This window comes from Oncorhynchus clarkii, chromosome 17, assembly GCF_045791955.1.
Source record: "Oncorhynchus clarkii lewisi isolate Uvic-CL-2024 chromosome 17, UVic_Ocla_1.0, whole genome shotgun sequence".
NCBI lineage: Eukaryota > Metazoa > Chordata > Actinopteri > Salmoniformes > Salmonidae > Oncorhynchus > Oncorhynchus clarkii.
The window spans coordinates 24,383,386-24,410,164 of record NC_092163.1 but is presented as its reverse complement, the minus strand read 5'-3'; the positions used below and the strand labels follow the sequence as shown (position 1 = coordinate 24,410,164).

The following is a 26,779-nucleotide window of genomic DNA, read 5'->3' as shown; positions in this document are numbered from 1 at the left end:
TGCTCATAATCATAATATGATTTGCCTGCTCAAATTGCTTCCACATAACTTCAGATGGTCTAAAGTGTAAAAGTGGTTTCCATAACCCTGTGACCTAGATGTCAGGACACCAATATCTTGGTCAGAAACTGCCAGTCCAACTTTGATTTAGCTAAACTGCTGAATTTCCCTCTCTGTATCATGAAACACGACAAAGCAGCAGAAATCTCAAGTCTCACTGTTCTCATTGTTCAAATGAAATTTAGCAGCAATATGATGTTCTAGAAATGTTTAATTAAATAATAAACAAATTATAACCCCTTAAAGGTAACCTTATTGCAAAGTGTTACCAGAACTGAATATATAATAGAATGCTAATTGGATAGGCGCCTATCGGAATAAGAATAAAAGGACATCGTTGTGTATCGACTGGCAAATGTTTTAATGACTGCACATGCTCACAGTGAATTCTTCAGACGTGGTGGTGGTGGGCCAAGTACAAACATGGAGACACAGTATAACTGGGAACACTAAACACATCCAACCCGCATGGACCTTCAGGGTTTGGAACGCTTGAAACACAGTTTGAAATGTCTTCTTCTTCTTCAAAAAAAAAATGTAGTCTTGAGAGAAGACAGACGTCTCGTAACGGCTGAGTATTTTCCAACCCTAGATCCAGGGACCGACATGGCGGGTTGCTGCTGACCATCAGATAGTAAGCTGACAGTCTCAAGTGTTCATTTTAGTTTTAATTCAAATGGCCCTCCAAAGAAGAGGACCATCGACAGAAAAAGTATAGAAACACCCCTTACAGAAAAACCACCTGATTTCACATGTGGAAAATCATATGATTTGAAATCACATGGAAATGTTTTTTTCTTGGAACAATTCACATGTGAAATGTAGTTTTTTCCATAAGGAACTGCTCTTATTAACATAGTGCCCGGACACACACTCAACTGCTATACACACATATGTACAATATAATGTGAACAGGTTGTTCATTTACAAACACTGAGTAATCTCTTATATTGCAGAGTTAGGCACACGCATTTCCACTAGTTTCCACCAGTGTTTCCCCTAGCTGAGAGCAGGCCTCTACCGCCTAAATTGTTTTGCCCTCCATTGGTTTCAATTTGTAATTTTTTATCCCAGCTGCCCTTTGGGAATCTTCTGAAAGTTATAAAACTGGCCACTGGCCATTGACATCAGTTTAGGAATGAAAATGTACCGTAGGCCACTGTCTTTTGACCACTAAAATAGGTCACGCAACAAAAAGACAGAAGTCAAATTCGGCCCTCATCAAGTCAGCACAGGAAATGTCAAATCAATTGTGGTGCAGAGTAAGCAGCCCTGCCAGGATGCATAGTTGGGCTTTCCTCTCCCTCTGCCAGTTACAACTGTCAGCCCAACCACTTGCAGCTCCTTCAAATAATTACAAAGGAAAAAAATACAACAAAAATAATCCATTAAGATAGTTCATATGGGGGGGGGGGGGGGGGGGGGGGGGGGTGATCTTGAGTGTTTTTAACTCGCTTTTCCATTCTCAGGTCCGAGAAAGTGTGTTGACTCTCCACTCTCGCGTTGTTTCTTTCGCTCTCCTTCATTGGGTGCTCTTCCTTTCTCCCCGATCCGCTTCTCTCCTTGTTGATGGCGTACTAGTGCGGCGGCCATCTTGGTTTTTCCAGGTCTCAGAGGTGTGAGGAAGTGGAGAAGCAAAGCTTGAGGGTGTAAGGGTTGGAACCATCTGCAGATGGAAAGACAGAATAGGAAGAAGGGATGAGGAGAAGATAAAAAAATACATGATTTGCACACACCTTTAACTCAATACATTTACTTTGTGGGGTGTGTGTGTGTGTGTGTGTGTAGTTGTGTGTTTGCTCTATAGATTTCCTAGATCACAGGGGAGGTAGCCTGCAGGTATAATTGTTTACTTCTTGTTATAAGCATGCACAAGCCTTTATAATGTTTTTTTAATAATGCTTATAACATGTCATGTCTCTTTATGCATCAACATTTCAACGGAATGCCTGGTATTTACTAGTCAAGATCATGTTTCAAGTTTTAATGTCACATGCACAAGTTCAGTGAAATGCATACTATAAGCATACTATATAGAGGAAATATTTAAAAAGTCAGTTCCAATACCATATTCACATGTGCAGGGATACTGGAGTGACGAAGGTAGATATGTATAGGGGTAAGGTGATAGGCAACAGGATGTGTGTGTAGAGTCAGTATACATGTACAGTGGGGCAAAAAAGTATTTAGTCAGCCACCAATTGTGCAAGTTCTCCCACTTAAAAAGATGAAAGAGGCCTGTAATTTTCATCATAGGTGCACTTCAACTATGACAGACAAAATGAGAAAAAAAAATCCAGAAAATCACATTGTAGGATTTTTAATAAATTTATTTGCAAATTATGGTGGAAAATACGTATTTGGTCAATAACAAAAATGTATCTCAATACTTTGTTATATACCCTTTGTTGGCAATGACAGAGGTCAAACGTTTTCTGTGAGTCTTCACAAGGTTTTCACACACTGTTGCTGGTATTTTGGCCCATTACTCCATGCAGATCTCCTCTAGAGCAGTGGTGTTTTGGGGCTGTTGCTGGGCAACACAGACTTTCAACTCCCTCCAAAGATTTTCTATGGGGTTGAGATCTGGAGACTGGCTAGGCCACTCCCGGACCTTGAAATGCTTCTTATGAAGCCACTCCTTCGTTGCCCGGGCGGTGTGTTTGGGATCATTGTCATGCTGAAAGACCCAGCCACGTTTCATCTTCAATGCCCTTGCTGATGGAAGGAGGTTTTCACTCAAAATCTTACGATACATGGCCCCATTCATTCTTTCCTTTACACGGATCAGTCGTCCTGGTCCCTTTGCAGAAAAACAGCCCCAAAGCATGATGTTTCCACCTCCATGCTTCACAGTAGGTATGGTGTTCTTTGGATGCAACTCAGCATTCTTTGTCCTCCAAACACGACAAGTTGAGTTTTTTACCAAAAAGTTATATTTTGGTTTCATCTGACCATATGACATTCTCCCAATCTTCTTCTGGATCATCCAAATGCTCTCTAGCCAACTTCAGACGGGCCTGGACATGTACTGGCTTAAGCAGGGGGACACATCTGGCACTGCAGGATTTGAGTCCCTGGCGGCGTAGTGTGTTACTGATGGTAAGCTTTGTTACTTTGGTCCCAGCTCTCTGCAGGTCATTCACTAGGTCCCCCCGTGTGGTTCTGGGATTTTCTTGTGATTTTCTTGTGATCATTTTGACCCCACGGGGTGAGATCTTGCGTGGAGCCCCAGATCGAGGGAGATTATCAGTGGTCTTGTATGTCTTCCATTTCCTAATAATTGCTCCCACAGTTGATTTCTTCAAACCAAGCTGCTTAACTATTGCAGATTCAGTCTTCCCAGCCTGGTGCAGGTCTACAATTTTGTTTCTGGTGTCCTTTGAGAGCTCTTTGGTCTTGGCCATAGTGGAGTTTGGAGTGTGACTGTTTGAGGTTGTGGACAGGTGTCTTTTATACTGATAACAAGTTCAAACAGGTGCCATTAATACAGGTAACGAGTGGAGGACAGAGGAGCCTCTTAAAGAAGAAGTTACAGGTCTGTGAGAGCCAGAAATCTTGCTTGTTTGTAGGTGACCAAATACTTATTTTCCACCATAATTTGCAAATAAATTCATTAAAAAATCATACAATGTGATTTTCTGGATTTTTTCCCCTCATTTTGTCTGTCATAGTTGAAGTGTACCTATGATGAAAATTACAGGCCTCTCTCATATTTTTAAGTGGGAGAACTTGCACAATTGTTGGCTGACTAAATACTTTTTTGCCCCACTGTATGTACATATTATGTGTGAGTGAGCGAATGATGGAGTGAGTGTTTGTGTGTGTGTTGTGTTGCCTCAAGGGGTTATTCCTTATATTCTGTATTCTGACTATTTTCAGATAACTGGGGACCTAACGCCTGCCACCCACAAAGAGACTGTGGCTTGAGGCTGTCTGTATGAAAGCCATTATTACTAGAGAAAACAAAGCTTTCTCCTGCAATTTTCCTCCTCTGCCACAAAAACAAATAATGAAAGCACAAGATGGAGTTGTTTGAGGGGGGCTCCATTTTTGTTTTGCCTCACAGTAAAAAGAAAATAAAAAAGGACCCAAAGTCTACTGGCTTTTGTTTGCGTTGTCGGGCCAGTGTGAAGGTGAATGAATACCTGCTGTGTAAGGCCGGAGCACAAGGGAAGAATAAAACAAACATGTCTTTAACTTGTATTGTAGTCGAAAAATAGAGAGTGAACAAATGTGAACGATGATGAAGGCCAGTGATGAACAGGCGTCTAGCGGCTAGCCTGGCATGTTGATTCTATTTGGCATTGTCCGGATGGATGGCGGTATATTCAAGCGGTTAGGATTCCTGGTTTTCACCCAGGCGGCCTGGGTTTGACTCCCGGTATGGGGACGAGTCTTTGGGCTCCCGAGTGGCACAGCAGTGCTGCATTTCAGTGCTAAAGGCGTCACTATAGACCCTGGTTTGATTCCAGGCTGTATCACAACCGGCCATGGTTTGGAGTCCCATAGGGCGGCGCACAATTGGCGTCGTCCGGGTTAGGGTTTGGCCGGGGTAGGCCGTCATTGTAAATAAGAATTTGTTCTTAACTGACTTGCCTACATAAATTTAAAAAATGGTATATTGGGTTGAAAGGTTATTATGCACGTTCCTGTTGTCCATCATAAACATTAAAATTTAGTTGATTATATAAGAATCTGGGTGTGTTGTTCCTAACTTTTGTTTTCACTAGTAAAGTGTTAAGAAGTGTTCATTCAGATTGGGGGTGCGTTCCCGCTTGAATTTGGTTAAGAGGGAAGTGAATTTGCTCACACTTTGAGAACTTGCTACCAAGCTCCTATGTGTATCAGACACACACAGTTTTTTTTCTCTTAAGAGATGATTCTGAACTGAAGACGTGTGTAACCACGTGAAGTCTTAGCCTATTGGTGATAGTCATTCACTCTGCGTTATGCTGTAATGTATCACGTATTTCATGTACACTGTAATTGTTTGAATCTCATTGATTTCGTGACTAATACTAGTTGTATTAGTTATTAGTTGAATTGAGTAAATGCATTCCTCGTTCTACGGAGTCATTATTTGATTGACTCTTTGCTTTTCATTTGATAGTTGTTAATTACACTAAACACATAGACCAGGCTTGTAACACCTTCACATCCCTGAGCTGCACGCCTCAATAAATTCATGCTAGAACATTGGTCGCCAGGATTAGCTATTTTTATCTAGCCTCTTAATAATTGCATTTGTATTGTGCTAATTAGATTTCCGTGTGGACGTTAACCTTATATATATATATATTTTTTAGGTGGATAGTTGCAGAACCATGTTAAATGTCTCGAAGATGTCATTTAAAAAGAGACAGAGGTTGGTTGCAGTCTCTGGCACACATATGGTGCTGGCAGAGGTTTGAATCCAGCCTACTGCCTTGTGACCCATTCTCTTTCTGTCATTCTCTCATCATCTCTCGCTCTACTTTTCTGTCATTGAAGCAAGCATTCTCTCCGGAGTAAGACACAGTACTTACTTGGTATTCTGATCTGGTGGTGGTTGAGGACTGTTAAAACCTCCACAGCGTGTGTCTTGTTGTCAAATTCGAATAAGCCCGAGATCGTTTTGGAGCTGGCTAGAGGGGAGAGGGAAAAACATCGGCCATCTTGAAAAGACAGTGATTGGAAAAGATAACATGTGAAAGTGCTTGTTAATAATAAATAACAATATGTTATACTCATTTATTAAGTATTTCATCATTCGTAAACATTGATACGCATTACAATTTATAAGCATTTACAACATGTATGATAATTTGGAAAGCATTTATGAACATTTATAGAAAAGCATCCATAGTGGTCTATTCATATCAATCATAGTAGAATACTATTTATCTATTTATTTTATTCCTTGTTAATTACATTTAGGTGCCTAGCTGTTGCTGACACAATTAGAAAAACAGCTGAATATCTATGACAAGTACCTCTACTGAATTGACTCATGCTGTATATCGTCCATTTAGTCCAACACAATGAATGGAATGAGCACTTACGTTTTGCATCGAAGACTTTGAACTTGATGAAACCGGGTACCTCATGCTCTGTACATAACTAAACATAAAGCACACAACAGAGAGGATTCAGCTATTGCGTCAACATTGCTTCATTCGGTGTTTTGTATAAATAATCCACTAGATGGCGATGGTATGATGTGAATCTCAACACCGGACAATAAATAGGCTACTACAGGCAAGTGTTATTCAAACCTGGTCTTGGAGGGCCACTGGGCCACTGTCTGTCTGATGCCAAATAACTTATTGCAAACATTTGAATGCCTGTTTATTAAAATGTTAAGAACAATCGCCCCACTTGCTTGTGTCCTCTACCCTATGGGCAAGAGTCTCCTGTTACCCATTCATCCAAACGTTTAATTCCACTATAGAAAGGGTTCAACCTCCCCTTAACCCAACCTTCCGCCTCTCTAGACATCAGTCACCATTCCAGCCTAAACACCCACCCCTTCCTTCCTCCCTCCCCTCCACACCCACCCTCTGCAGCTCGTCCTCAGTGATGCAGGGCGGGACATTGTAGAAGTGCAGCACAGTGGCGGGCGGCTGGATGATGTTCTTGGACGCCTGGCCCACGCTGCTGAAGCGGTTGTTCCGGGTCATGGCAAAGTCCTTGTAGCTGCTGCTGCCGTCCTCCAGCTCAAACACCTGACTGGGGATGACCGCGTGCTGCTTGGACACACTGGAGGGAGGGAAAGATCGAGGAAGGGAGGGATGAATGGATAGAGCAATAGATAGATAGATAGATAGAGTGTGTGTAACAGGAATGATAAACAAGGGAATGGAGGGATGGGGAAGAGATAAGAAGATGAGTAAAGGCTAGGATTCAGAACGCAGCTGATAGTTTTCCAGCCATAGAACATCTATATGTAATTCTATGTTTCCAGCTCTCCTTTAGTGGGTGAACAAAAAGGAAGCATTTTAAATGGGGTTTATACCCGCCCGTCCAGCATCACTACTCTGGACGGCTCTGACTTAGAATACGTGGACAAATACAAATACCTAGGTGTCTGGGTAGAATGTAAACTCTCCTTCCAAACTCACATTAAGCACCTCCAATCCAAAATTAAATCTAGAATTGGCTTCCTATTTCGCAACAAAGAATCCTTCACTCATGCTGCCAAACTCGTAAAACTGACCATACTACCGAACCTCGACTTCTGCGATGTCATCTATAAAATAGCTTCCAACACTCTACTCAACAAATTGGATGCAGTCTATCACAGTGCCATCCATTCTGTCACCAAAGCCCCATACACTACCCACCACTGCGACCTGTATGCTCTCATTGGTTGGCCCTCGCTTCATACTCGTTGCCAAACCCAGTGGCTACAGGTTATCTACAAGTCTGCTAGGTAAATCCCCACCTTATCACAGCTCACTGGTCACCATAGCAGCACCCACTCGTAGCACGCACTCCAGCAGGTATATCTTACTGGTCACCCCCAAAGCCAATTCCTCCTTTGGTCGCCTTTCCTTCCAGTTCTCTGGTGCCAATGACTGGAATGAACTGCAAAAATCACTGAAGCTGGAGACTCATATCTCCCTCACTAGCTTTAAACACCAGCTGTCAGAGCAGCTCACAGATCACTGCACCTGTACATAGCCCACCTGTAAACAGCCCATCTATCTACCTCATCCCCATACTGTTTTTATTTATTTGTATTGCTTGTTTGCACCCCAGTATCTCTACTTGCACATTCATCTTCTGCACATCTACCATTCCATTGCTATATTGCAATTACTTCGCCACCATGGCCTATTTATTGCCTTAACTCCCTTATCTTACCTCATTTGCACTCACCGTATGCAGACTTTTTAGTTTTCTTTTTTTCTACTGTATTATTGATTGTATGTTTGTTTATTCCATGTGTAACTCTGTGTTGTTGTACGTGTTGAATTGCTATGCTTTATCTTGGCCAGGTCGCAGTTGCAAATGAGAACTTGTTTTCAACTAGCCTACCTGGCTAAATAAAGGAGAAATAAAAAAATAATAATATACATTCATGAGGCCAAGGTACAGATAGGGATAGGAAGACGTGTCTTGACCCTCTAATAACAAATTGGCTCTTAAGGGCCGAGGGGACCAAGAGGTTAGGTACGTATCGGCTTCGTGCTGCAAGAGACTAACTCTGAACGGATTGAAGGGGATTCATGAAATGCCCTTTAGGTTTTTCAATGCTACGCAGTCTCTCATTTAGAAGCCTAGTGATATACAGTGGGGCAAAAAAGTATTTAGTCAGCCAACAATTGTGCAAGTTCTCCCACTTAAAAATATGAGAGAGGCCTGTAATTTTCATCATAGGTACACTTCAACTATGACAGACAAAATGAGAAAAAAATCCAGAAAATCACATTGTAGGATTTTTAATGAATTTATTTGCAAATTATGGTGGAAAATAAGTATTTGGTCACCTACAAACAAGCTAGATTTCTGGCTCTCACAGACCTGTAACTTCTTCTTTAAGAGGCTCCTCTGTCCTCCACTCGTTACCTGTATTAATGGCACCTGTTTGAACTTGTTATCAGTATAAAAGACACCTGTCCACAACCTCAAACAGTCACACTCCAAACTCCACTATGGCCAAGACCAAAGAGCTGTCAAAGGACACCAGAAACAAAATTGTAGACCTGCACCAGGCTGGGAAGACTGAATCTGCAATAGTTAAGCAGCTTGGTTTGAAGAAATCAACTGTGGGAGCAATTATTATGAAATGGAAGACATACAAGACCACTAATAATCTCCCTCGATCTGGGGCTCCACGCAAGATCTCACCCCGTGGGGTCAAAATGATCACAAGGACGGTGAGAAAAAATCCCAGAACCACACGGGGGGACCTAGTGAATGACCTGCAGAGAGCTGGGACCAAAGTAACAAAGCCTACCATTAGTAACACACTACACCGCCAGGGACTCAAATCTGCAGTGCCAGATGTGTCCCCCTGCTTAAGCCAGTACATGTCCAGGCCCGTCTGAAGTTTGCTAGAGAGCATTTGGATGATCCAGAAGAAGATTGGGAGAATGTCATATGGTCAGATGAAACCAAAATATAACTTTTTGATAAAAACTCAACTTGTCGTGTTTGGAGGACAAAGAATGCTGAGTTGCATCCAAAGAACACCATACCTACTGTGAAGCATGGGGGTGGAAACATCATGCTTTGGGGCTGTTTTTCTGCAAAGGGACCAGGACGACTGATCCGTGTAAAGGAAAGAATGAATGGGGCCATGTATTGTGAGATTTTGAGTGAAAACCTCCTTCCATCAGCAAGGGCATTGAAGATGAAACGTGGCTGGGTCTTTCAGCATGACAATGATCCCAAACACACCGCCCGGGCAACGAAGGAGTGGCTTTGTAAGAAGCATTTCAAGGTCCTGGAGTGGCCTTGCCAGTCTCCAGATCTCAACCCCATAGAAAATCTTTGGAGGGAGTTGAAAGTCCGTGTTGCCCAGCAACAGCCCCAAAACATCACTGCTCTAGAGGAGATCTGCATGGAGGAATGGGCCACAATACCAGCAACAGTGTGTGAAAACCTTGTGAAGACTTACAGAAGACGTTTGACCTCTGTCATTGCCAACAAAGGGTATATAACAAAGTATTGAGATACATTTTTGTTATTGACCAAATACTTATTTTCCACCATAATTTGCAAATAAATTCATTAAAAATCCTACAACGTGATTTTCTGGATTTTTTCCCCTCATTTTGTCTGTCATAGTTGAAGTGTACCTATGATGAAAATTACAGGCCTCTCTCATCTTTTTAAGTGGGAGAACTTGCACAATTGGTGGCTGACTAAATACTTTTTTACCCCACTGTAACTATTGCTATTGCAGCACAGTTTTTTAACATGCCATAATTATTCTGGCATTGTTTGTATTGTAACATTCTATACTATTTTGGGGCATTGTATATAACATGCTATGGAAAACGATGTGTTGTATGCCACAAAATCCATTTCTTTCACAACATATAGCATGTTACAAACAACGCCCCACATGTTGCAGCAATGTCTTCAGATTGGGTATGCAGTCGGTTGGTGGTGGACCGTCCGCCAACATAATGAAACGCTGTTTGAATTCCTTGCGGCGAGGTTGAGGCCCGGTGGAGCTGAACGAAGCCTCATCTAAACTGGATCTAGCAGCTAAGGCAATTCATTATTCTGATAGATGGAGGCTGCCAATTTGATAGGACAACGCAACGCAACCCACACAGAGGCTTTGAACAGCCAACGCTGTCGAGACAAATAAGTGCAACTCTGTCCTTTTGTCTATAACGCTTTTGAAGATTCCAAAACACAAACTTGCTAAAGCAACAGATTGATGATAATGATGATGGTAATAGCTATTTCTAAGTAAATGTTGACATTTTTTATCGAAACGTAAGAATGTTATATTTAGGTCATAAATTACAACATTTACTGAAGGAAAGTTTTAATGTAAGGCCGAAATAAAGAGTTACAAGTTATGTAAGCCAAACTATACGTTTTGCTTTAGCGAACACATGCTGTTAAGTATCATGGTATAGGCCCTGTTAAAATCCTTCTAAAATCCTCCTTTCCTTCCTTCCTAGAAGTAATTATTGATCTGAAATTAGACGAAACCAAGGGGACCAATAGGTTCTAAGTGTTCAAACAACGTCTCTTTCAAAAAATGATCTTGCATCCTCTCTTCTTGCCTCCTTCTCAAAACGCATTTGAGGAGAAGATCCAAGGTTCTTCCCTTACACCTGTTCATCCAACGTATTTTGACAAGGAGGCAAGGAAAGATGAACGTCACGCTCATCAAGCTATGGGTTCAAGGGGTGGGGGTCAAAGGTGAAACATGTAACCTCCTCACCAGACGTTGAGCCTCTTGCTGAACACCTTGATGCTGTTAAGGTGTGTGATGGATCGGTCCACAGCGTACTCATCTCCCATCTCTACCAGTGCGGTGCCCGGGACGCTCTTCATAAACTTCACCTGGGGGCGTAAATAAGACCGAATGGCATCACTGTGAATCAATACAGACCTTCCGATATTCTACTAGGCGACACTGATCTTGGGTCAGTTTTGCATTTCCTCTACTGATGGCTTCTCTTCGACTACGCCAGTACTACTCCAGTACCAGCACACTTTTGTTTTTAATCCACATTAATACAGAGACCAAATGAAATTAGTCTAAATCTAAAACATATTACGGTTCAGGGTTCAATTGAATCAAACTGGTAGGTACTCCCCTCACAGTGGTAGGTTGCTGGCAGTGATTCTGTAACCAAAGCTACTGCATAAAGATTGCCATGGCAACTTTTATTGTATCCACCCCCTAGTCACACTAGCTGTCACTCAACTGCCCTCAACCCTCTCATTTAAAAGGGACAATCCAATCTAGCTTTAATCGCATGTGAAAACAGTTGCTGACACTGACCTTCTCAATATTCCCGTACAGGCAGAAGAGGTTGAAGATGCGGGTGCAGTTCATCTTGGCGGGGTGCAGGCCGCTCACCATGGCGACCGACGAGCTGGAGGCGTGGCCCATATAGGAGGAGGTCTGGGGCAGGGGGTAGGCGACCACCTCCTGGGCGTCATGGAGAGAGCTCCTCTTGTACCTGTTATTGCTGGGCACGGGCAGCAGGGGGCAGTGTGGCCCTGGAGAGTGGGAGAGAGAGAGTGAGAGGGAGAGAATAAGACAATGAGAGAAAGTGAGAACGAGAGGGGAGATAAGGATAGGGGGATAGAGAGAGAGAGAGAGAGAGAGAGAGAGAGAGAGAGAGAGAAAAATTTTTTATATAAATGAGGGGAGAGAGAGAAAGTGGGAGAGAAAAATAAATAGAGTGAGAGAGAGAGAGAGAGAGAGAGAGAGAGAGAGAGAGAGAGAGAAAAAAATATAGATGAGGGGAGAGAAAGAAAGTGGGAGAGAAAAATAAATAGAGTGAGAGAGAGAGAGAGAGAGTGGGTGAGAGAGGGAGGGGCAGAGGGGGCAGAGAGAGAGAGAGAGAGAGAGAGAGAGAAAGAACAAGAAAAAGCTGCAATAGACATAGGATGACCTTATTGGGGATGGTTGAGATGACAGTGCAAACTTCTCCCCTCAGCCCTCAGCCCCCCAGCCCCTCAGCCCTCCAGCCCTCAGCCCCCCAGGCCCGCAGCCCTCCAGCCCTCAGCCCCCAGCCCTCAGGCCCCAGCCCCCCATTCCTCAGCTCCTCAGCCCCCAGCCCGTCAGCCCCCCAGCCCCTCACCCCTCAGCCCCCAGCCCCTCAGCCCCCAGCCCCTCAGCCCTCCACAAAGAAGGAGAGAAAATTCCAGCAGTACTAAAAAAGGTCCTAGACCATTTTCTACACCACTGCACCCTGTTTCCCCAGCAGATCTTGCTAATTACCAAGGGCCTTCAAGAGTAGCCGCTCACATCACCACACTCTTTCCAAACTACCGACACACACATATACACACACACACACACACACACACACACACACACACACACACACACACACACACACACACACACACACACACACACACACACATACGCAGACACCACCCCTCCTCCCCCTGTTTTTCCATCTATCCAACCTCCACCACCTCCTCCAGATGTAAGTGTCTGTAGGGGATGGAGCTTAATTACAGGATACCCAAAGCCCAGCTGCACAATGACAGTCAGAGAGAGAGAGAGAGAGAGAGAGAGAGAGAGAGAGAGAGAGATGGATGGACAGATAAAGAGAGATTCTGAGAAAGAGAGCGATGATGAGTCTGAGAGAGGGATACAGAGAAAGGGAGAGGCTGGGAGAAAGAAATGTGGAAGATGAGAGACTGAAAGAGAGGAGACTGAAAGAGGGATCTAGAGAGAGAGAGATGCTGAGAGGGGGAGCGAGAGATGGAGAAAAAGAGAGATGAGCCAATGAGAGGGATAAAGAGAGAGGGAGTAAGCGTGTGTGCCCTCGTGTGTTTGTGTGTGTGAGGGAGAGACATGAGACAAAAAGAGAGAACGAGCTAGGGAGGGAGGTAGGGATAAAGAGAGGCAGCTAATTTGAGCGACACTGACCATAGCCGTTGTCGCTGTAGGAGGACGGATGCTCTCCCAGAATGGCCTGCCGTTGCCTCCCCTTCCCCCGCTCTGCAACACAGAGAGAATACACAGTGTAAGGCAAATGTGAAGTGACAATGCCACCAGGTGCCAACTGCACATCCATCCCCTCAAAATGCACAGACACGCACAGATACACACACATGGAGACTAACAGACACAGGCACACACACACACGCACACATGGGATTAACACACACAAGTCTAACACACAAGCACATATACGCACACACACACACAAATTGGCACATTTGCACGCCAGCCTAGAAATGACTGAAAACCATAACACCACACTACGCAAGCAGATTCGATTTAGTAACAGCCAATCTAGACACTACTTGACACTTGTGGTAATTGGCATAACAGCAAAACAAGACACGTTTGGTTCACATTTGGCCTTTCAGTTCAAATGACACATTTCTCTTCCTTGGCTGACTGAGCCTGGGTGAATTGCAGAGGAACGATAAAAAAGTGTGTGTGTGTGTGTGTGTGGGGAAGGGGGGGGGGTTCGGGAAGAGGGGTGTGTGAAAATGACAGTTAAAATGTCACAGTTACAGTTCAATGGCCTCGGGTGGAAACGTTGACCCAGATAGGAGGGAAAATGCATTGACATGGAAAAAGGTATATCAAGCAGCCTTCTACCCTAATCCTCTTACTGTGAACCAGGAAGGGGACAAACAGAACAAAGATAAGAGTCTTTTCAGCCCCTCTTTTCCCCAATGCAGCTTACTGGCAGAGTCGCAGACAAACCCACTCTAGGTGCTGTCAGAACTAAGACTGAAGCATATGTAATGTAATTGTTTTCATGTAAGGTGTCCCAATGAAGTTACAGACTACCATATGGAGCATTGCTGGAAACAGCCTCCGTCTTTGTTTGCCTGGTCCCAGATCTGTTTGTGCTGTGTACCTCTATGGGGCTTTGTCTGTACAGCACAAGCAGATATAGGTACCAGGCTATCTCACTGCATCCCTCACTCATCAAACAAACGCCACCTAATACGAAAGGATTCCGTAACATTTTCGAGGTGCTGGTGGGAGTTGGACGTCGTGAGTATTTCAATGACCTATACACAGCCGTCAACTCAGTGAACCCCGTTACACTGGGGATTTGAGAGAAATGTGTGTGCCAGACTGCGTGTGCGCGTGTTGTTTCAACACAAGCACCAATGACTCAACCTGCGCTACATCATTTGAACATAATTTCAAAGTCTCATTTCAACAATGCGAGGGAGAACTGGTGCTGCTCACGCAGACACAAACGGAAGGTGCAGCGCTGAGTTAAAAGAGCATGTCGTCCACAGGGGACCGAGCTCATGCAGAGCTAAGCTAATTGGTACAAAACGAGCAGTTAGGCGGGCAGGAACCGGTGGGATTGGTGGGTTGCCGTACTTGTACAGAAACCCCAAAGAGAGGGGAGAGAAGAAGGATTAACTGAGAGGAGAGGAGGAGTGGCCTTGATGCCTGCACTGAGCCGACAAGTTCGCCATTCGCCTGACAGAGTGGCAGAGAGAGAGAAAGAGAGAGGGGGGAGGAAGAGCGAGAGAGACGGCGGGAGAGAGCGAGGAGGGGAGAGAGAGCGAGGGGGAAGGAAGAGCGAGAGAGACGGCGGGAGGAAGCGAGGAGGAGAGAGAGGGGGGAGGAAGAGCGAGAGAGACGGCGGGAGAGAGCGAGGAGGGGAGAGAGAGAGAGAGGGGGGAGGAAGAGCGAGAGAGGCGGCGGGAGAGAGCGAGGAGGAGAGAGAGGGGGGGGGAGAGTGAGAGAGACGGCGGGAGAGAGCGAGGAGGGGAGAGAGAGAGAGAGGGGCGAGGAAGAGCGAGAGACGGCGGGAGAGAATGAGGAGGGGAGAGAGAGAGGGGGGGAGGAAGAGCGAGAGAGACGGCGGGAGAGAGCGAGGAGGGAGAGAGAGAGAGAGGGGGGAGGAAGAGCGAGAGAGACGGCGGGAGAGAGCGAGGAGGAGAGAGAGAGGGGGGGGAAGAGCGAGAGAGACGGCGGGAGAGAGCGAGGAGGGGAGAGAGAGAGAGAGGGGCGAGGAAGAGCGAGAGACGGCGGGAGAGAATGAGGAGGGGAGAGAGAGAGGGGGGGGAGGAAGAGCGAGAGAGACGGCGGGAGAGAGCGAGGAGGGGAGAGAGAGAGAGGGGGGGAGGAAGAGCGAGAGAGACGGCGGGAGAGAGCGAGGAGGAGAGAGAGGGGGGGGGGGGAGGAAGAGCGAGAGAGACGGCGGGAGAGAATGAGGAGGGAAGAGAGAGAGAGGGGGGGAGGAAGAGCGAGAGAGACGGCGGGAGAGAGCGAGGAGGGGAGAGAGAGAGAGAGGGGGGAGGAAGAGCGAGAGACGGCGGGAGAGAATGAGGAGGGGAGAGAGAGAGAGGGGGGAGGAAGAGCGAGAGAGACGGTGGGAGAGAGCGAGGAGGGGAGAGAGAGAGAGAGCGAGAAGATACAGAGAGGCCTCTGACAATGACGTCATCCCAGTAGTTGGGATAAATCTATGGAAATTGTATCTGCCCACATAAACCTGGCAGTACATAGGGGATCAATACATTTACAAAACGATAGAGCGGCAAAAATTACACTGTGAAACGTTTTTTTTTGTTTTTTTTTACAGATAAGGGGTAAGAGATGTGTGGAACACTCCTGACGTGTTTCCCTCGTGTCTTATCAAAATATTTAATAAGGCACGTCCCCTGTAGGTGTGAATACACTTCGAAACTTTACTTGGAAGTGTTTTGAGGCAATGTTCTTGAGTACCTTCGAGGCAATGTACTCAAAAGAACGAACGAGAGGTTTGAAAGACAACATCCATTAACTACTATGTGATTCCGATGAGAAGAATTACATCTATTTACACGCTGTCCTTCTCTATGTTTGTATAATAAGTTACTGTATAGACACCGAACAAATCCTTTTTGAAGAGCATCTGATATGGTAAGGGCCTCAAGTGCGAATATAGCATTTCAATTTCCCCAAAATGCAAGCTGATTAGGATTTAAATTTACCGTCTGTGGCTCAAGAGGATCGTGTGGGGCTGTTTTATGTTAATTTCTCTCTGTTTGCACTAAAGTGCTTCCAACCCATTATTATTCCGCCTTTTTTCATGTCAGCATTTTATTTTCAGCCTCTTGCTATTTTTCTAGTTGCTTGTCTGTCTCCTTCCTCCGGGTCAATAGAAACAATTGGAAGCTGACCACACATCTTCAACTCCACGGCAAAAAAGTCCTTGACGCCGTCAAAGTCAAAAAGACCTTCAAATCCAATACACGGCAAGGCGATCGATTGGAGAGCAGCCCTGGCTTTTGGTTGATAAGACACTGTTTACCCTCCATTTGTGGCGAGAGAATTGGAATCGGGGTTGGCGTGTCAATCACACCGTCCGACAGACGTTTAATCAAGCCCAAGTCACACAAGGCAGGCTTTCTGCTTGGTTAAAAACCATGCTCCCATTTATATGAATATGATTATGGGCTGTAGTCTATCTACAGCACCTCATATTGTTAAAGCAGCCCCAGTACATGAAAGCTTCAAATTCAGAGACCAAGGGTTCTCTTTTATTGAGCATTCCAAAGCTATAATATTTGGTGTGGGGACAATGCTATTGCACAGTGCATTCGGAAAGTATTCAGACCCCTTGACTTTTTACACATTTTGTCACGTTACAGCCATATTCTAAATTTGATTCAACCGTTTTTTTCCCCCTTGTCAGTCTAGACACAATACCCCATAATGACAAAGCAAAAACAGGTTTTTAGAACATTTTGCAAATGTATAAATACCCCTCCCCCAAAATATCACATTTACATAAGTATTCAGACCCTTTACTCAGTACTTTGTTGAAGCACCTTTGGAAGTGATTACAGTCTCAGGTCTGCTTGGGTATGATGCTACAAGCTTGGCACAACTGTATTTGGGGAGTTTCTCCCATTCTTCTCTGGAGATCCTCTCAAGCTCTGTCAGGTTGGATGGGGAGCGTCGATGCACAGCTATTTTCAGGTCTCTCCAGAGATGTTTGATCGGGTTCAAGAACGGGCTTTGGCTGGGCCACTCAAGGACATTCAGAGACTTGTCCCATAGCCACTCCTGCATTGTCGTAGCTGTGTGCTTAGGGTCGTTGTCCTGTTGGAAGGTGAACCTTCGCCCCAGTCTGAGGTCCTGCTCTGGAGCAGGTTTTCATCAAGGATCTCTCTGTACTTTGCTCCGTTCATCTTTCTCTCAATCCTGACTAGTCTCCCAGTCCCTGCCGCTGAAAAACATCCCCACAGCATGATGCTGCCACCACCATGTTTCACCGTATGGACGGTGCCAGGTTTCCTCCAGACGTGACGCTTGGCAGTCAGGGCAAAGAGTTCAATCTTGTTTCTCATGGTCTGAGAGTCCTAGGTGCCTTTTGGAAAACTCCAAGCGGGCTGTCATGTGCCTTTTACTGAGGAGTGGCTTCCGTCTGACCACTCTACCATAAAGTCCTGATTGGTGGAGTGCTGCAGAGATGGTTGTCCTTCTGGAAGGTCCTCCCATCTCCACAGAGGAACTCTTGAGCTCTGTCAGAGTGACCATCTGGTTTTTGGTCACCTCCCTAACCAAGGCCCTTCTCCCCCGATTGCTCAGTTTGGCCGGGCGGACAGCTTTAGGAAGAGCCTTGGTGGTTCAAAACTTATTCTATTTAAGAATGATGGAGGCCACTGTTCTTGGAACTTCTTGGAACTTTAATGCTGCAGACATTTTTTGGGCCCCTTCCCCAGATTGGTGCCTCGACACAATCCTGTCTCGGAGCTCTACGGACAATTCCCTCGACCTCATGGCTTGCTTTTGCTCTGACATGCACTGTCAACTGTGGGACCTTATTAAAAAACAGGTGTCTGCCTTTCCAAACCATGTCCAGTTAATTGAATGTACCACAGGTGGACTAATCAAGTTGTAGAAACATCTCACCGATGATGAATGGAAACAGGATGCACTTGAGCTCAATTTCGAGTCTCATTGCAAAAGGTCTGTATACTTATGTAAATAAGGTATTTCTGTTTTTTTTTTTTTTTTAAATGTGCAAAAATGTCAAAATATGTTTTTGCTTTGTCATTATGGGGTAGGTGTAGGTGTGTAGATTGCTGAGAATGAAAAACATTTGAATCCATTTAAGTATAAGGCTGTAACGTAACAATATGTGGAAGAAAGGGAAAGGGGTCAGAATACTTCCCGAATGCACTGTGTATCTGTATATCAAATTAATATGCATCAATTCATTGGTATGGGCTCAGCAAAGGGACAGGGGAATAGGCTCTGTTATGAACAGATTCTATGTTTTCACCGATTGAGTAGTAAGATAGATAGATAAGAAAATGAAAGATTAAAGGAGAGGGGGGGGGGGGGTAGCAATAGCCCTTTCACCTGAGTTGCTTTATTTTCTGGACCTACTCAACACTGACAAATCCAAGGGTTCGAGCGTCGTTATTGTTTTTCAATATTTCCTGTCAGCATTTGTACCCTGCAATGTAGGCTACCATGGCCACGGCAAAGGGATGAATGTTTTTTCTTTTTCAAAGACGGGCTGTATTAGATACAAACATCCAATGTTTCCATGAAGATTTGTTCAAGGACAGACTGATAGAAGTGGAGGCATATTCATGGGATGCACCTCCATCAGTCGCGCCATTGCCAGATGCTGCAGCATATTGATGTCTGGTTGTTATAATGCTGAGTCTGAATGGGGGCTAATGACTGTTTCGTCAAATGTACACTATAGTGACCTGGAAATACAATGACATTGCTAAAGTAGACAAATCATTTGTGGAAAACAACTTCGCCATCAAGTTTATTTTAGAGAGATGGCAATTTTGCCCTCAGCTACAAAAGTTTGTCAGAAATAGCTAGCAATGCTAACGTTAGCTAGCTAAAATGTCAGCGCTCTCCCCTCAATCTTAGCTAGCTAGCTGAAGTTATACTGTATCTAAAGTAAATCTGGCGACATCACAATGACAAAAGCTTGTCTTAAAAATGATTTGCCTCCTTTTGAAATGTCATCGGGTTTCAAAGCCACAGTGATGCACTTTAGACAAAATCTTCATCAGCATTCATTGAGACTGCATTGAGCAGAATGCTCAGCTGTGCATCAGTCCTAAAAAGGACAGTTCAAAACAATATTGTGACGAAACGACGAATGAACATATGTTATTTATCTGTTTTCACAGATACTTTAATCATTTCTTGGCTATGAAAAGCCAACTGACATTTACTCCTGAGGTGTTAAACTATTGACCATGTTGGTCATCTGTGAACGTCTTGAAGAACGATCTGGCCTAAATGACCATGTACTGTTATAATTTCCACCTGGCACAGGCAGACGAGGACTGGCCACCCCTCAGAGCCTGTTCCTCTCTAGGTTCCTTCCTCGGTTCCTTCCTTTCTAGGGCGTTTTTCCTAGCCACTGTTCTTCAACATCGGCATTGCTTGCTGTTTGGAGTTTTAGGCTGGGTATCTGTATAGCAGTTTGTGACAACTGCTGATGTGAAAAGAGCTTTATAAAATAAATGTGATGGATTGGTTGCAATAAAATATTTATTTGAGTACGTGTACACAATCAGGACTTGATTCAATCAGATGGCTCTCTTCCTAACTATATACATAAACACATGTGGATAAGATAAGGTTGGGGTTAGTGGATAAAATACCATTTGTGATTAAAAAATGAAGGTACTACTAAACCCGGGTTTCCCAAACTCGGTCCTGGGGCCCTGCCTGGGGGCACATTTATTTTTTTGCCCAAGAACTAACTACACAGCTGATTCAAACAATCAAATCTTGATGATGAGTTTGGGAAACTCTGTTCTAGACAGTGACGACTGGGCCGTACCCGCTCTGATCTGCAGCACTGAGAAGTAGGGGACGCTAAAGCAACAGCGAGCTACAGCACTATAAGCACAGGAAGTGGTACACAATTCATGCGTAAAACAGAAGGATCTGTATGTAACCAAGGTTCTCTGATGGAACAAGTGCGGGGATGACTGAAAGAGAAAATGTCATTTTGACTCATTTTAGTTAGGCAATGAAGAAGACTAGGCAGGGACAAAGACTGAGGCCTAATGTTAAAGAGAAATCAAGAGACGAACTGGCAAATTGAGATTCATGGCCACTCTTTAAGGAACGAATGTAAAACCACAATGGCGGAACTCATTTCCTGTCACAGCCCATTTCAACTGATTATGTGTCTGTAGGAGTGTGAAGGTTGAAATGGTTTTGAAATGGTTTGACAACCACGGCTACAGATTTGAGGGTTGCTCTGCTCACCATATTTTAATTTCAGCTCTTTGTAAAACAGAAGTGACAAACACAACGCACACACACAAATGTCGTATTCATTAGAGCTGCAACGGGAGAATAGTTTAAAACATTTTGCAACGGAGAACTAAAATGTGTGTTTCTTATTGGACACGTCCAGGTAGTCTCTCCTTGTTCTAGTCCGTTTTCTTCAATTTGCTACCTAATGAATACGACCCTAGTACATGAAGAGATTCAGCAGGAAGGAAGGATGTCGTACCTCGCCTGACGAGAAAGGGCTTGGTGTAGTCCCAACTATCATTGTCGTTGCGGAGGACGTTGAGTCGCGTGGGCTGCATGGGGAGAGAGAGCAGAGCACCGGTGCATGTGTGTTAGGGGTCCACAGGAATCCTGGTGGAGTGTGTGTGAGCACTGTGTGTGTATGTGGGTTTGTGAGTGTGTTTACCCGAGCGTATTCTATCTTCAGGGTACAGCAGCCGGCGTATATGTCTGCTCCGTTGAGTGCTGATTTTGCCTTCTGGGCATTTTTGACAGTTTCGAACGTGGCGACACCATTAAGGAAGAGCAACTAGGAGGATCTCAGTGGAATAATTCAAAACATTGTGTGGCAAACAGAATAGATCAGTGTAGAATCACAAATGACCAGAAGGCAATAACATAGGAGATGGAGCAAGAACCACAAGCCAAACCTGCAGATGACTAAGGCTGCTCGCATACTCTTAAGTCACTCAGCCCAATGAAGTTATGCTTCAGCGAAGCTGTAATCAGCTCAGCAATTGCAGATTTGTTTATAGAATAGAGCCCGGTTCAAATCCTCCTAAAAAGCATTCTCCTCCCTCGCTTCCTTGTAAGTAATCACTCATCTGACATGGCATAATTGATGCAATACAATGGAAAGCTTGCTTACGTCAATCCATTCATGTCAGATCAGTAATTAGCTGAAGAAGGTAGGAAGGAAGGATTCATTTTTAAGAGTGTTTGAACAAGGCCCTATTCTATGTCCGTATTGGCAGTGACTGAGCTGACTCCAGCTACTCTAAAGCACAGTTGCACTGGGTTGAGTGACTCTTGTCTCTAACCATCATGAAATCTGATCAAGCTGCTCTGGTTCCAGTAAAATGCAGACGGCTAGATCTTTATGCAAATTTGGTAGTAAAAGTAAAATGCAGTATAAAAACCTAAGAGCATAAAAAGGTCCAAAATGGCTGTGGTAATATAATCTAATTGAAATCTAATTGAGGCGGGCCAAATTGTCTTTCTGTTTCTCGCTTGTTGAGCCAATGTCTTCAATGTTATATGATAAAATACAGTATGTGATGGTACTCCCATTGGAACACACACACACACACACACACACACACACACACACACACACACACACACACACACACACACACACACACACACACACACACACACACACACACACACACACACACAGATCAGATCAAACACACATGCAACACAGAGCGCCTTAGAAACCCCCATTGCCGCAGCAACCACCTCCCAGTGGCAATAAAACAGGGGATTTAAGCATCCATCTCCCATAAAGCCCCGAACCTGAAACAACAGTGACAACAATCCCTTGTCTCCTGAGTTTCCATTGGCCAATCTCTGCTCCTAGTGGTACCATTAGCAAGAATCTCTGGACTGATATCTGTACATGATCCACATAATGAGCCAACTTGGGGACAACGTGAAATGTCTTATAATGCTAGACAGTAAATATAAACAGAGGCCCATTGCGTTACAATGTAACTACAAATAAGGGAACAATATGGGAATTAGTTATCAAATGACTATTTATGTTATTTTATTTCACCTTTATTTATTTATTTCACCTTTATTTAACCAGGTAGGCCAGCTCTCATTTACAACTGCGACCTGGCCAAGATTAAGCAAAGTAGTGCGGCAAAAACAACACAGAGTTACACATAAACAAACGTACAGTCAATAACACAACAGAAAAGAAAATGAGAAAGATCTATTACAGTGTGTGCAAATGTAGAGGAGTAGGGAGGTAGGCAATAAATAGGCCATAGAGGGGAAAATAATTACAAATTAGCATTACTACTGGAGTGATAGATGTGCAGATGATGATGTGCAAGTAGAGATACTGGGGTGCAAAAGAGCAAGAGGGTAAGTAATAATATGGGGATGAGGTAGTTGGGTGTGCTATTTACAGATTGGCTGTGTACAGGTACAGTGATCGGTAAGCTGCTCTGACAGCTGATGCTTGAAGTTAGAGAGGGAGATATAAGACTCCAGCTTCCGAGATTTTTGCAATTGGTTCCAGTCATTGGCAGCAGAGAACTGGAAGGAAAGGCGGCCAAAGGAAATGTTGGCTTTGGGGATGACCCGTGCAATATACCTGCTGGAGCACGTGCTATGGGTGGGTGTTGCTATGGTGACCAGTGAGCTGAGATAAGGCGGGGCTTTACCTAGCAAAGACTTATAGATGACCTGGATCCAGTGGGTTTGGCGACGGATATGTAGTGAGGGCCAACCAAAGAGCGTACAGTTCGCAGTGGTGGGTAGTATATGGGGCTTTGGGGATCAAACGGATGTCACTGTGATAGACGACATCCAGTTTGCTGAGTAGAGTGTTGGAATCTATTTTGTAAATGACATGGTCGAAGTCAAGGATCGGTAGGATAGTCAGTTTTACGGGGGTATGTTTGGCGGCATGAGTGAAGGAGGCTTTGTTGTGAAATAGGAAGCCGATTCTAGATTTAATTTTGGATTGAAGATGCTTAATGTGAGTCTGGAAGGAGAGTTTACAGTCTAACAGTCTACTATGAACTAGGTATATCAGTACTTCAGTATATCAGTTAAAAAGTACTTCCCATTGTTGATTATTTTTCCAAGAAGATACAAAAACTGAACGCAAATGTGGTTCACACTCCAGAACTATATGCACTGACTGACCTACAACATGCTAAATATTACACAGGTTGTTATAAGGTTGATATAAGGTTGTTATAAGGTTGATATAAGGTTGTTATAAGGTTGATATAAGGCTTGCATAATGAAAAGTGTGTTGAAATATGGCCTCTAACCCACTACACATACTGGAGGTGTGCAAACCATAATAGACACACACACACACACACTACTTCCGACATATAAGTGAGTGCTGATGCTGTCAGGTGTTTATTCATGCTAGATGTGTGTGTGCCAGGAGTGTGTGTGATGCCGAGAGACAGTCATCCATATTTGATGAAGGGCCATCTCGTCCGCTGGAATGCTGCTCCAGCGCTCTCGAGGACCCGGTCGAGTGGAGTGGGTTCTGCTCCTCTACTCTGAAGCTTTTTACAGCCTGAGTGTGTGTGTGTGTGTGCGTGCGTGCATGTGTGTGTTTCTGTGTGGGGCAAGCACTGACTGACAGCTTGTTTCCCACTCCAAAGTGACATACTGATGCAGGTGTGCATACTCACACAAACCCACAGGGAGACATACACAGACATGCACGCAAAAATCACTCATACAGACAGACTCCTGAATCCACACACATGTACATGCATCCACAGTAGATGCATCCTCGTCACACACCCGTGCTTGCACGAACACACACACACGCACCCACACACACACACGCAGGCCTGCAGTAGCCCAGCTTGACTCCAGAAAGGATATTCCACCATGGCCTGGATTCCATTGCGTTTGAAGATGACAATGCGCAGTACGTTGCCTATGGGATTGCAGACTGTGTACAGAACATCCTAGAAGACAGAAGAGCAACGACAGGGTTCTGACTAATGCCGAACTGAACACAATAATAAGTCGCAATTCAGGGGTGAGTTTCCTGAAAGCTTAGTAGTTCACGTGGTATTTTTCTAGATGACCCAGACCAACAACGCACGTCGAAAAGTATTTAATCTGGCTTATTTTGATTATAGTTGTTCATATTTGTTCATTTTGATTATATTTGTTAATTGGCTGTCAGTTAAACATACATTTTAGACTTTACGTTACTCTCTTGTGGCTGAGCAGCTGGGTTGTCGAGATAAATAACATGCCACATTAGCTACAAGGCTTTCGGGAAACCCGAGCTAAATCGCTGTAAACTAAATCATCGTAAGCAACACCATTGTAAAGTTAAACCATTCTGAACTTAAACATTGTTAACTATTGTGACCAAAACCATTGCTGAACTATAACAAATTGAACCATTGCATCGTGAACTAAACCATCGTAAGCTAAAATACTGTAAGCTAAACCATCATAAGCAAACCTATCATGAATTAAAACATTATGAACAAAACTATTGTAAGCCATACCATTGTGAACTAAACTATTTTAAATTAAACCATTGTAAACTAAACCATTGTGAACAAAATCCTTGCAAGCTTCCCACTGGGCACACAACGTCATTTCAACGTGGAGAATTGGGTAATATTTGGTAGATACGTTGATCAATGTGGTTCCAACCTATTAACACACACTCAAAAAGACGGCCAAAAGTTTGTTGAATTCCCAACGTGTTATCACTGCGCTTTCAACCATTTAAAAGCACAACATTTAAAAGCACCAATGTTCAAATTGGAATGTCAGATATTTAGTTCACCTAGATACAACAACTTAATGTGTTATCACTGTGCTTGATCTAATAGCACAACCACATGACCTAGATTGCAGTAACCTGAGGCTACATTAAAGAACATGGTGGATAAATGGCGTTTGAGTTTTTGTACAGATTATTATTGCAATTGCAAAGATTTCTACAGACCTGCGACCCTGAACGCTTTCTATAAGAATACATGTATAGTTACAGTAAACTCAAAATGTAGTCTTGGATGTGTTACTCATGTTGAGGTTGAATAAATACTGTTATTTTAGTTTGTAAAGGTAGCCTTAACATTATGCTATTTACTGTCTTACAAAGGAAATATTGAATTGTGTTTGGTTGACAATGCAATCAAATATCAACATTTAAAGGATATGTATCTACTGCTTGGATAGTTCCATCTGGGCCATTGGCTTTATTCTAGTCTTTAACTTGTATTTTTGGTTGCGATGGAGACGTGAATCCAACATATCATTTGTTAACTTGTCGACAAGTTAATAGGCTATTTACCGTGTTGCCAAAGCGATATTGAATTGTGTTTGGTTGTCAACACAACCAAATATCAACATTTGAAGGAGATGCATCTTCAGCTTGGATAGCACTATTAACTCGTAGATTCCATTTCAAAATAAACCAAAGCGTGAAACCCTAGGCGTACATGCATTGTCTATTTTTTTGTTGAATCCTGGGCTAAATTTAAACAACAGCTGTTGATTACGTCCCAATTGCTACATAGGCCTGAATAGCGTCATTGATGATACACAGAATGATCGATAAAGTATGGTTACATTCCATTTGCTCTGTGACCCTCTCTGTGACCCTCTCTGTGACCCTCTCTGTGACCCTACCCTTTGGAATGACTTTCATAGCAACAATGAGATTTCTCAACAATCATTCTCACGATAGCACATTGGCAAAGACAGAATCACTAAATTTGCACGACAATCGTGTGCTGTATTCTGTAGGTGTAATCTCTGAACCTATGACCACGTTCCATGCTAGTTAGCTATCTACATTTTCTAAATTTGGTCTGTCACTAGAGATCAGCCTCGATGTTGCTGCGGGTTACTAATTTGTGCCTTTGTCAATGGTTCTTCCTTTGACAGCGATGTCATTATGATGGCGTTCAAGCGCCAGGCGCTGGTGGAGTTTAAAGCCACGGACAGTGCTGACCAGTGTCCGACATGTGGCGCCAACGAAGTCATCCTGTATGGCTCAGTTATGTAATGAATGTAATGTAATGTAATGAATGTAAAGTAATGTAATAAATGTAATGTAATGAAACAGCAGTGAGCAGGTCTCGAACCCTCAACCTTCTAGCCCGGCGCGCTATCGACTGTGCCGCAAAAGCATGCTCGAGCGGCAGAGTCGATTTCCGCGCTTATAAACCTAGGGTCGTCTCAGTAGTGCATAGCGCTTGAAAAGCCAGGATTTTGGGTTCGAGTCCCTGGACCATCCACAGGGCCACCCACAAGTAAAGTGTATGCATGCATTACTGTAAGTCGATTTGGATGAAAGCATCTGCTAAATGGCATATATATTATTATATTATGGTTAATAGTCAGTGACATATATCAATGCTAAGCAGGGCTTGGTTAAAACCCTGGATGGGAGACTGAAGGAATAGCTGTAGATAGATCGACTGTCCAGTAGGAGGTGCTGCCCAGCCCATTGTTTTTTTCTTATAGTGGATATTACGTTGAAAATATGACGTTGTTATAATTTTTACAAATTCAACATATTTTATACAAGGTTACCACGATGACATAATCCTGGGG

The 26,779-nt window shown here is 43.9% G+C and overlaps 1 protein-coding gene across 1 annotated transcript in view; it reads right to left on the bottom strand.

Moving 5' to 3' along the window:
• Nucleotides 1–400: 400 nt before the first annotated feature.
• The window catches only part of LOC139369663 (heterogeneous nuclear ribonucleoprotein L-like), a 60,706-nt gene continuing 34,327 nt past the window's right edge, over nucleotides 401–26,779 (bottom strand). Inside the window, exons 4-13 of the mRNA XM_071108928.1 lie at nucleotides 24,071–24,156; nucleotides 20,880–20,976; nucleotides 20,694–20,766; nucleotides 13,136–13,207; nucleotides 11,525–11,745; nucleotides 10,958–11,079; nucleotides 6,600–6,801; nucleotides 6,105–6,162; nucleotides 5,589–5,687; nucleotides 401–1,726 (exon numbers count right to left, since the gene is read on the bottom strand). Of these exons, the coding sequence (XP_070965029.1) occupies nucleotides 1,671–1,726; nucleotides 5,589–5,687; nucleotides 6,105–6,162; nucleotides 6,600–6,801; nucleotides 10,958–11,079; nucleotides 11,525–11,745; nucleotides 13,136–13,207; nucleotides 20,694–20,766; nucleotides 20,880–20,976; nucleotides 24,071–24,156 (1,086 nt within the window). The 3' untranslated portion in view covers nucleotides 401–1,670. The remainder of the gene's footprint in view (nucleotides 1,727–5,588; nucleotides 5,688–6,104; nucleotides 6,163–6,599; nucleotides 6,802–10,957; nucleotides 11,080–11,524; nucleotides 11,746–13,135; nucleotides 13,208–20,693; nucleotides 20,767–20,879; nucleotides 20,977–24,070; nucleotides 24,157–26,779) is intronic.